Here is a 12124-nt window from a genome sequence, read left to right as displayed (position 1 = left end):
TAAAATATGAGACCACAAATGATGACAAAGAAAGATTTGGGAGCCAAAAGAGAAGGCTGTGGCTGTCTGAAAAGAATCAAACTTTCTATCACTATTTGGAACTTTCTGTCACTATCTGGCTGAGGTAAAACAACTGCAAGGCAGTGATTCTCACTCAAAGGTATTCTGTATATTGTTAAATGAATGCATATCAATGTTTGTCAGGTATCCTGTTTGACAAAAACATTTTTAAGTCACTTGAATGCATGCATATGAACACATGTATCAAGATGGCGCCTCGTATGGCCGCCTCGGTACCGTGCTCTCTAGTATTATCCTGGTTTTTGCTTATTATCTGTAATTACGGATACTCAAACTCTATAACCTACTCAAGAGACGAACTGCTTAACATCAGGCAGTCAATCCCGGACAGTTTTTCTCCGGTTTTCACAAACCCAGAAAGTTTTTTGGAGATCTTAGTTGGAGGTGCAGCGGCCGTCTATGGGACATGGAAAAGACGCAGAAGAGGTAAACGCGCCGGAGCGCTTGTAAAGCTGCGACAGCGCGGATTCCGAACTGCGCTTCCATCCATTCACCTGGCGAATCTCCGCTCCTTACCCAACAAAATGGAGGAACTACATCTACTCGACAGGACAAATAAGGACTTTGCACGTTCTGCTGCTCTCTGTTTTACTGAAACTTGGCTCAGCGAATCCATCCCGGACAGCGGACTACATCTGACGGGTTCAATCTACTCTGCGCGGATCGCATGGCGGAGCTTTCGGGAAAAACCAAAGGCAGCGGAATCTGCTTCTATATTAACGAAGGTTGGTGTTTAGATGTCACAATTCTGAACAAATACTGCAGCCCAAACCTGGAATCATTATTCATAAACTGTAAACCCTTTTATTCACCGCGGGAGTTTTCCTCTTATATCCTGGTCGGTGTTTACATCCCACCTCAGGCAAACACGAGTCATTCACTACAGACTCTAGCTGAACAAATAACTGTACTGGAACTGAAACACCCAGACTCACTTTTTATAATACTTGGGGATTTTAACAAAGCAAAATTAAACCGTGAACTGCCAAAATATAAACAGCATATTAATATTCCCACCAGGGAAAATAATACATTGGATCACTGCTATACAGTACTTAAAAACTCATATCGCTCTGTTCCCTGGGCAGCTTTGGGACATTCTGATCACTGCCTGGTTCATCTCATTCCAACATACAGGCAAAAGCTAAAATCTGCAAAGCCTGTTGTCAAAACTGTGAAGAAATGGACCAGGGAGGCAAAACAAGAACTGCAGGACTGTTTTGACTCTACCGATTGGAGTGTCTTTGAAGCTGCTACTGAAAATCTGGACGTACTGACTGACACTGTGACATCCTACATCGGTTTTTGTGAAGATATGTGTGTGCCAACCAAGACCTTTCGCACATACAGTAACAATAAACCATGGTTCAGCGCCAAGTTAAAACAGCTTCGTCAGAATAAGGATAACTCCTATAGAAGTGGGGACAGAGACCTGTACAAGCAGGCCAGGAACACACTGACTAAAGAGATCAGACGGGCGAAAAGAACATACACAGAGAAACTAAAAAACAGGTTCTCAGCCAACGACCCGGCATCAGTGTGGAAAGGCCTTAAAGTCATCACAAACTACAAGAGTCCACCAAGCAAACAAAGACCTGGCTGATGATCTCAACAGCTACTACTGTAGGTTTGAGAGAGACAAGTCTACATCTCCCACTCACTCCAGCCAGACAACAACTGCCCTCTTCACACCCTTACCCTCTCTCCCTGATCAAACTATTATCAGTCAATCTACTGGAATGACAATACATGAAAAGGAGGTGAGCCAGCTTTTCAGGAGACAAAAGATCAGGAAGGCACCAGGCCCAGACGGTGTCTCCCCCTCCTGCCTCAAAACCTGTGCTGACCAGTTGGCTCCGGTCTTCACGCAGATCTTCAACAAATCCTTAGAACTGTGTGAAGTCCCCTCCTGCTTCAAAAAATCCACCATCATTCCAGTACCAAAGAAACCCTCCATCACTGGATTAAATGACTACAGGCCTGTCGCACTGATGTCTGTAGTAATGAAGTCCTTTAAACGTCTGGTGTTGGCTCACCTGAAGAATGTCACAAGACTCCTGCTGGACCCCCTGCAGTTTGCCTACCGAGCAAACAGGTCAGTGGATGATGCTGTTAACATGGGACTGCACTACATCCTACAACACCTTGACAGCCCAGGGACATATGCTAGGATCCTGTTCGTTGACTTCAGCTCTGCGTTTAACACCATAAAACCCGATATCCTCTCCTCCAAACTCTCTCAGCTCACCGTACCTCCTGCCATCTGTCAGTGGATCACCAGCTTCCTGACAGACAGAACACAGCAAGTGAGGCTGGGGGAAATCACTTCAGATACACTGTCAACCAGCACTGGAGCTCCACAAGGATGTGTCCTGTCCCCACTGCTCTTCTCCCTCTACACCAACGACTGCACATCGACAGACCCGACAGTTAAACTCGTTAAGTTTGCGGATGACACAACAGTCATCGGACTCATACACGATGGTGACGAGTCTGCATATCGGCGGGAGGTTGAACGGCTGGTGCTCTGGTGCAGTCAGAACAACCTGGAGTTAAACACGCTTAAGACTGTGGAGATGACAGTGGACTTCAGAAGACACCCCTCATCAATGATTCCCCTCACTATAACCAACAGCCCTGTGACGAATGTGGAAACCTTCAAGTTTCTGGGAACCACCATCTCTCAGGACCTGAAATGGGAGCTCAACATCAGCTCCATCCTCAAAAAGGCCCAACAGAGGATGTACATTCTGCGCCAACTGAGGAATTACGGTCTGCCGCAGGAGCTGTTGAGGCAGTTCTACTCCGCGGTTATAGAACCTGTCCTGTGCTCTTCTATTACAATCTGTTTTGGAGCAGCAACAAAACAAGACAGAAACAGACTGCAGAGAACTATTAGAACTGCTGAGAAAATCATTGGTGCTCCTCTGCCAAACCTTCAGGACTTGTTCACTTCTAGAACCAGGAAACAGGCAAAGAAAATCATCTCAGACTCCTCACACCCTGGACACACTTTATTTCAGCTCCTTCCCTCAGGCAGGAGATACAGATCCCTGTACACAAAAACCACCAGACACTCAAACAGTTTCTTTCCTCATGCCATCACACTCATTAACAGCTGATCAATAACATTGATCTCTACACAACTGCCTAATGTTACAAACTTTGTTGTCACACTACAACGCACACTACACTTTATTTTATTTTATTATTTATTAGATTTTGGATATTGTAATTCTTAAATTACACTGCACCTTCCCTTCCCAGACCTGTATTGTATATTGTGTATTGTATATTATGTATTGTATATTGTATAGCATTTAAGTTAAATTACAGGACACTGTATAATACTAGAGAGACACCATCAACCGGAACCAAATTCCTTGTGTGTGTAAACATACTTGGCCAAAATAAACCTGATTCTGATTCTGATTCTGATGTAAATATAAATAAGGGACTTACAGTTTTTCTCAATTGCCAAGACACATTTCTTGAAAAAATCCCTCCATGTCTCTAATCTGTAAACACCATCCATCCATCTGTCCATCCATCTATTCTCTTCCGCTTATCCGGGGCAGGATAAAGTTGAAAGTCTCCTAACCTCTTGAAAACAGACTGTGTATATATAATAAATAAATGCATTTTGAAGCCTTATTGCTATTGTCAGATAATCACATGAAAATGTTCCAAAATCCTAGCAGGCATCAATTGGCTGCATGATCCACATATACAAACAAGGAAGAAAAAGACAATCAAAAGTTGGACAATGAATATATAATATATAATAATTACATGGCCAGATATAGTTAAATTATAATTATACTATATTGGATGTGGCCCACGGGACTTGAGTTTGACACTATACTGTATGGAGAATATGCTATAATGTTTTCAGTGTCAACACAAATAAATTTGATTTCATGACAAATCTGTTTACACAATGGAAAAATGCAGCACGGACTGTATTTGTATTCACTTAAACTACAATAATGTTAATAAGACATAATCTACATCAAAAATATATTTTGATGTAAAGCTGAAAATTATAAGAATGTTGGAGGACTCTGAAAACATACAGTGCTGTATTATAATCTTGAACCACCCCACATTTCTTTATATTTTGCGTCCAAGGAGCCAGACTTTCTTTTATGAATTTGGATCTGAGTGGTCTTAACTTGAGTTTGACAGGCATAAAATAATATTTTTTGCTCTAACACGATGATTCCCCAAGAGCATTTAGCAGAAAACATGACATAACTCAGCATGGTGTGTAGTGTGTTCTTAAAAACTGAGGAAACTGGAGAAACACAATGCCAATAAACACCTCTGGATAGAAAAACACAGAATGGAACTATTACGGACTGGCCTCCCCAGAGTCCAGACGTCAATATTATTGAAACAGTGTGGCATCATCTTGACAGAAAACCAAACAAAAGGCAGCCAACATCCAAAGGAGAGCTCTGAATGTCCCTCAAGAAGCCTGAAGAACTATTCCTAAAGACTACCTAAAGAAATTACAAGAACGTTTGCCTAAGTGAGCAACATGGGCCCACCACCCACAGCAGGTAATGTAGGGGTCAGGTACAGTGTGTGTTGGGCGATGGCGAAGGGCAGAGGCCCTGGCGATCTGATCCCCAGCTATTGAGACTGGCTACTCGGACATGGAATGACACCTCTCTGGTGGGAAAGGAGCCTGAGCTATTCAATTTAATTCAATTTTATTTGTACAGCACCAAATCACAACAGTCACCTGAAGGTGCTTTGTATTGTAGGTAAAGACCCTATAATAATACAGAGAAAACCCAACAGCCAAAACGACCCCCTATGAGCAAGAATTTGGCAACAGTGGGAAGGAAAATACTCCCTTTTAACAGGAAGAAGCCTCCAACAGAACCAGGCTTAGGGAGGGGCAGTGAGTTGGATCAGGTGGTGGGTGAGGACAGACCCGCTGCGCCTAAACATATTGTAAAGGTGTGCTGTGAACGCCTGGCTGAGGCCCCAGTCTGCAAGATCTTCAACTCCCACCTCCGCCAGAACTTTGTCAGCATTCCGAGGGAGGCTGAGGACACTGAGGTCAAATGGAACTCAGCACCTCCATTGTTGAGCTGCTGCTCAGAGCTGTGGCTGCAAGGTGGTTGGTGCCTGTCGTGGTGGTACCCCCCGAACCAGATGGTGGTCACCGGAGGTGAAGGGAGCCATCAAGCTGAAGAAGGAGTCCTATAGGGTTTGGTTAGCCTGTGGGACTCCGGAGGCAGCTGACAGGTATCAGCTGGCCAAGCGGAACGCAGCTTGGGCAGTGGCTGAAGCAAAAACTGGGATGTGGGAGGAGTTCAGTGAGGATATGGAAAAAAACTTTCGGACAGCATCGAAGCGAATCTGGCAAACGGTCAGGTGACTCAGGAGGGGAAAGCGGTCCTCCACTCATATGGTTTATAGTGCATTTGAGGTGCTGCTGACTTCAACTGAGGCTATAGTCGGACGGTGGAAGGAATACTTCGAGGACCTCCTGAATTCCACTGGCACGGCTTCTGTAGTGGAAGCAGAGTCTGAGGATGAGGGGGATGACTTGCCCATCACTGGGGGTGAGGTCACTGAGGTGGTTAAACAACTCCTTGGTGGCAGGGCCCCTGGGGTGGACGCAGCCACAGCTCTGAGCAGCAGCCTCAACAATGGAGATGCGGCACATGGCCCATTCTGACTCAATGTCCTTAGCCTCCATTGGAATGCTGTCAAAGCTATGCCGGAGGTGGGAGTTGAAGATCTTGCAGACTGGGGCTTCTGCCAGGCCTTCCCAGCGCACCCTTCCAATACATTTAGTAGCGCCAGGTTTGTCCAGTATCTTCCCCCACCACCTGATCCAACTCACCACCAGGTGGTGATCAGTTGAGACCTCAGCTCCTCTCTTCACCCGAGTGTCCAGAACATATGGCCGCAGATCTGGTGATACTATTACAAAATCGATCATTGACCTGCGCTCTAGGGTGTCCTGGTTCCATGTGCACTTATGGACATCCTTATATTTGAACATGGTGTTCGTTATGGACAAACTGTGGTTTGCACAGAAGTCCAATAACAAAACACCATTCGGGTTCAGATCGGGCAGGCCGTTCCTCCCAATCAAGCCCCTCCAGGTCTTATTGTCATTGCCCACGTGAGCGTTGAAGTCTCCCAGCAAGACTATGGAGTCACTGGATGGAGCACTCTCCAGCACCCCGCCCAGTGACTCCATAAAGTGTGGGTACTCTGAACCGTCATTCGGCGCATAAGCGCAAAGAACAGTCAGGACCCTTTCCCTGTCCTGAAGGTGCAGGGAAACTACCCTCTCGTCCACCGGTGAAAACTCCGACGTGCAGGTAGCAAGCTGGGGGGGATACAAGAATACCCACTCCAGCTCGCCACCTCTCACCGAGGGCAACTCCAGACTGGAACAGAGTCCAGCCCCTCTCCAGGAGACTGCTTCCAGAGCCTAGGCCATGCATTGAGGTGAGCCCAACTATGTCTAGCTGGTATCTCTCAACCTCATGCAGTAGCTCAAGCTCCTTCCCCACCAGAGAGATGACAATTTATGTCCCAATAGCCAGTCTCGATAGCCAGGGATCGGTCCGCCAGGGCCTCCACCCTTGGACGCCACCCAAAACACACTGCACCCAACCCCTATGATGCCAGGGCGGGCCCATGTAACCTCTTCGGCCTACTCCCAGCTGGGCACCACGGGCTAATGCCTGGCCACCGGACGCTCTCCCTCCCCAGGCCTGGCTCCAGGGTGGAGCCCCGGTAACCCTATCCTGGTCAGGGTAAACTGTTCCCTCCTTGTTGCAGACATAGGAGTCTTCTGAACCGCTCTTTGTCTGGACCCTCACCCAGGACCAGTTTGCCATGGGAGACCCTACCAGGGGGACAAGCCCCCAGGCAACATAGCTCCTGGGATCACTGGGACACACAAACCCCTCCACCAAGATAAGGTGGGGATTCACGGAGGAGCGATTGATTAGTATCAGTATTTGTTGGTATTTGCATACTTCACAAAATCCGGCAGCCATGGCACCTCAATCTGATAAAATAGTAAAAGGTCAAGGCCAAGAGGTGTTGAATGAGCAGCAAGTGTCCATTTTAGGCTACACCATTGCATTTTAGATATTCAGGTTAAAGGTGTGTTGAAAGGCTATACAGTAGTTTGAATTTGTAGCCTCTATGCTGGTTAAACATGTTTTAAAAAGCACTCAAACAAGTGAAGTAACAAATTTCAAAAAAGTTAAATAATAAGTAAAAGCTTTGCAATTTAACCCTCTGATGCATGAATTATGAGAACCTCAGTCAAGATTTCTTTTTTCTGAATGTTTTTATTTCTCTTTAGGCAAGAAAGAAAATATGCAATTAAAATTTTATTTATGAACCTATTTTTCATGGAGTTAAAAATATGTCCACTCAGCTGGACACCATGCATTTGATTTTTCAACCAGAAAATATATGTATTTAACACCCCAATAACAGAAAATGATATTGCATCCTCAGATCGACTGTCACTATTGCTAATATTGACCAATTTTGATTCTGGTAATGACATTCAAATAACAAATAAAAATAAAAAAAACAACTTCCCATGACTGCCCAATCGGTAGCAGTGTATGGGATGATACACAAGTATCTGTGTTGACTGATATGCAACTATAACAACAAAACACAGGCATATACAAGAGAACAGCTTTGAACAGCTGTCCACTGTAGTGACCACTATGCATGAAAGGGTTAATACAAGTATCTGTACTTCTACTTCAGGAAAGAATGTCTGTACTTTTGCCACCTCTGATCATAACCGTATAACCAAAAAAATACACTTCATTGGCAATATGATCAACTATATAAAATTTGTAAGACAAAAAAAAAAAAAATCAAAATCTATTCCTTCCTTCACATTTCTCATATCTCTTAACTCACTTTACAGTCACCTGATTCATTACTTATTCTATTAAATAATAATAATACTCTAATAAAGCAGCAACCCAAAACCATTTACAATTACCCAGTTCACATAGAAATTACTTGGAATACATCATCACAATATAAAATCAGAAAATCAGTAACTTGATCTTCACAAATCCGGAATCAAAATTCACGACATGACACAGTTACTTTCCATCGCTGTCTCATCGCAGGGTAGCTCATTGATGGAGGCCACTTGCTGTAGGAACTGTTCCCAGTCTGGCCTGCTAAGTGGTAGATCTGCCTGGAAGTGTGTCCAGAACCTAGAGGCCAAAAGGAGGTATTTAAAACCTTAATAAATTTACAATGCACTAGTATATTGCTTGTACATTGAGCCTTTTTTTATTTTATAAAAATAAATTTTATTTTGTAATTTAAATGGTAAATGGACTAGTTCTTATATAGCAGTTTTCTACTCTGTTTGAGCACTCAAAGTGCTTATACAACATTTTTACATTTCATACAAGCACTTCCATGATTAACTAAGCAAAGTGCTTTTTATTATCTAACATTCACACACATTCACACTCCAACGCTTGCGTCAGAGAGCAAATTGGGGTTAAGCATCTTGCCCAATTGGCATGCAGCCTGGAAGTACATTGGCAAGTAGCCAGGAATCAAACCACCGACCTTCCGATCAGTAGATGACCTGCTCTACCTCCTAAGCTACAGCACACCCACAAATGTGCTCTAAACACATCACATTCAGCTGTCGAATGAAGTGGGCTGAGGTTGAGATCTTGGTTATTCGATGGTCTGTGTCTGATACTATGTGGACATTCATGATTCCAATTTACTCGGTTGTTAAAAGTTGATTTATGAAATGTAGCAAATAATCTGTATGATTTCTACTTAAAGTTGATAAGTATGCGTGTAACACAGAAATGATTCAGGCATAGCATGATAAGGAAGTTGTGTAATCTTGGAGATCACTGAGCAGGGGAAATGAGAGTGAGAGTTCTCCCTGCATTGTCAGATGAAGATTGGAAGTACCTAAGCTGTTGGATTTCTAAAAAGACATCCGAAGAACAGTAAGGATTATAAAAGAAGGACAGTCAACTGAAGGAGGATAACATCACTCTTTTGGACTTCTCCTTTTTCCCTCAACTTCACTGAGGCAGCAACGGACTAGACTTTGGGTGTGGTTGCTTCTGGCCAGGCACCAACTTGAAGTCTTTTCTTCCAAAAAAGGATTTTAAACGATTGGACAATTTCAAGCCCCTTCATCATCAACCCAGCTCATAAGTATTTACTCTGCTTAAGAAATGTGATTGATTTACAATAAATTTGAGATCTGATATTTAGGAGTGATTATTGCATGTTGAGAATTGATTGAGGATTTATTCAGAGCTAAATGCAAACTGCTTGAGCTGAAAACCTGTATAATAAAATTTGACTCTAAAAAGTCAGTAGAATTCGTTGAGAATTTATTCCCTTTTTATCGGTACACTTAATGTTCATGCAACAGTAAAACCATAGACAAGTTAAGCTATAACATCAGGTTCTGTTTTGGACACACTAGTCTCCAGTAATCCACTTCAACCTACTTTTGTCCCTTGGGCTCACTGTCCGAGCCAATAAAAGAATCTGGTCGGTAACAAGCGCACTGATCAAAGGGGCTGGCTGCTATAACTAATTGGACTGTATTCTGGGGTCGGCTGTGTGAGCCTTCTTGACCGATCGCATCAGAGTACAGAGGAAGCGGGGCAGATGTTAGGATTATTAGCAGTTAGAACCAGACGAGCAGCCCCGCCACAGCTTAAGTAGTGTCACTGAGCTCGGAAGTGGGTAATACCTTGCCGGCCCAAGTGATCAGGACCCTATGAAATGGAGTAGCTGTCACAGAGGTAAATACCTGTGGGATCTAACACAGCCAATCATAACATTATGCAAAAGAGGACAGCCATAAAGATGCACTCACTGAATATGTGTCTGTGTGATTTTCACTGTTCATCCAAAACACAAAAGCATATGAATTAAATTGATTTTTTTTTTTTTATAAAAAATCTGCGAATTTTATACCATCAGAGTCTTGGACTTTTTTGGCCAGCTCTCAATTTTTCATACCACTTCAAAGGCCTATTTGAGGATTAAAAAGTTAAAATTATGGCTTTGCACTAAGTTGTGATGGTTAAACTAGAAGTTAGAAGGTTTGGAAATAAATATGCATAGATTCTCAGTCATCCAGGTCATAGTAGTCTCTGGAGCTGGAAAAAAAGCAATTGGACTTCTTTAAGTTTCTCAAAGACATTTCACCTCTCATCCAAAAGACTTCTTCAGTTCTAAAACCAACAGGTGGGGAGACCCAGGTAGGCTTATTCCAGGTGTCCCCCGGAGGTGGGTGTGACCCACTATTGTTTATGTGCATAATCACATGTGCCAAGGTGCACAGGAAGGAAGGTCAGGCTTGTCAGAAAAACTCAGAAGAATTTTCTCCAAGCATGACATCCCAGTATACTTCAAATCTATTAACACTCTAATGCACAAACGGGTCCATCCCAAGGAAAAAACTCTGTAGTGTCTGCTGTCCAGTGCAGTGAGAGTACATTGGAGAAATCAAACAGCCTCTTCACAAACACATGGCACAACATACAAAAGCCACCTCGACAGGACAAGACTTAACTGTACATCTGGACCTAAAAGATAAAGGACGGTCTTTCAAGGATACCAACGTTCGCATTTGGACTGGGAAGACAAGATGTTTGAAAGAGGAGTAAAAGAAGCCATCTATGTCACTGTGAGGAACCATCACTAAACAGAGGAGGTGGACTATGTCACTAACTTTCCCCCGTTCACAGTGCTGTCCTGAGCTCCCTCCCAAGGTGCCTTAACCCCCATTCCTACCTTTGTTCAGGTGACCTCAATGGGTCACACACTGGTTTCACCTCGAACCACTGATTGTGGTGACCCATGCCTCTTTCACACCTCGGTACATGTGATTATGCAATAGTGGGTCACAACCACCTCCAGGGGACTATGCCCACGGGGTTTAAATACCTGGGTCTCTCCACCTTTTGGTTTGAGAACTGAAGAAGCCTTTGGGGTGGGAGGTGAAATGTCTTCAAGAAACTTAAAAGAAGTCCAGCCACCCTTTTTCAAGCTCCAGAGCAGCAATAAATATCCTTTCCAAAATAGCAAAATGAACATGCCTGTTTGTGTCTGTGTGCTCCTCCCCCTACACACAGTGTGGAGTAGCAGTGACTGTGTAAGGGAATGGGAATGAGTCTATATAGGGATTGTAGCACAACTGTAGGAAAAGAAGCCAGAGAGCTGTGACTGAAACTCACACTACTGCCGGGTTTCCATTAGTATCTACTCAGTGCAGGCCAACACGACTCGGTACTCACCACAGTATGGTTTTGTTTCCATTGCAATTGAGTACCACCTGTACCAGTAGTCTCTTGACATGATTTGTATGTGGCTCAAAACACAACACAACAGTGGATGAGATAGAGGCAAGCTAACTAATGCCAGTTTAATATCATGCATATTAAACTTACAATGTTTCGGTGGATGAAGGTTATCATTGTTAAATACTATAATGTCTGCACGTTTCAGATGGCTCTCATGTTGCAAAACTACCGCTGCAAACTGTCAGTCTGTGCATTCAATCAGTGCTTTGCATGCCTCCATTTTCTTGCTGTCGGGTTTTAAAAATGGCATGGTTGATTCTGGTAAAGGAGTCACTCTCATGACTCCGCTTGTGATGACACTCCCTGGCCAATCAGTGGCATAATCCAAATTTTCGGATCGTCTCAGATCGCTTGGAACCCCAGCTGAGTGAGTAATAAAAAACTACCTGGTACCAGGTACTAATGGAAACACCTTCAAACTGTCGAGCTGCGCTTAGTAGGTACTAATGGAAATACGGCTTATGACCTGAATGCAGGATACTGAAGATCATTTAAATTAGCTTTGAGCCTGCATACCTCTGGCTTATCATATAGGTGAAATAAGGCAACAGCACAAACTGCAATAATAATGAAAAATATGTGAAGCCTTAGTAATTCCCTCTAAGAGTAGTAGTACAGGCAAACTGGAGAATGTTCAAATTTGGTTGATC

The 12124-nt window shown here is 43.6% G+C and overlaps 1 protein-coding gene across 3 annotated transcripts in view; it reads right to left on the bottom strand.

Moving 5' to 3' along the window:
* Window positions 1-7480: 7480 nt before the first annotated feature.
* cmah (cytidine monophospho-N-acetylneuraminic acid hydroxylase) overlaps window positions 7481-12124 on the bottom strand; it is a 42335-nt gene continuing 37691 nt past the window's right edge. For all 3 annotated transcript variants that reach the window (XM_030720413.1, XM_030720414.1, XM_030720416.1), the window contains one exon: window positions 7481-8324. In XM_030720413.1, coding sequence (XP_030576273.1) covers window positions 8192-8324 — 133 coding nt within the window. In that variant the 3' untranslated portion in view covers window positions 7481-8191. The remainder of the gene's footprint in view (window positions 8325-12124) is intronic.

This window comes from Archocentrus centrarchus, chromosome 23, assembly GCF_007364275.1.
Source record: "Archocentrus centrarchus isolate MPI-CPG fArcCen1 chromosome 23, fArcCen1, whole genome shotgun sequence".
Taxonomy (NCBI): Eukaryota; Metazoa; Chordata; class Actinopteri; order Cichliformes; family Cichlidae; genus Archocentrus; species Archocentrus centrarchus.
Note: the sequence above shows the minus strand (reverse complement) of the source record. Positions and strands in the feature narration are given on the sequence as shown.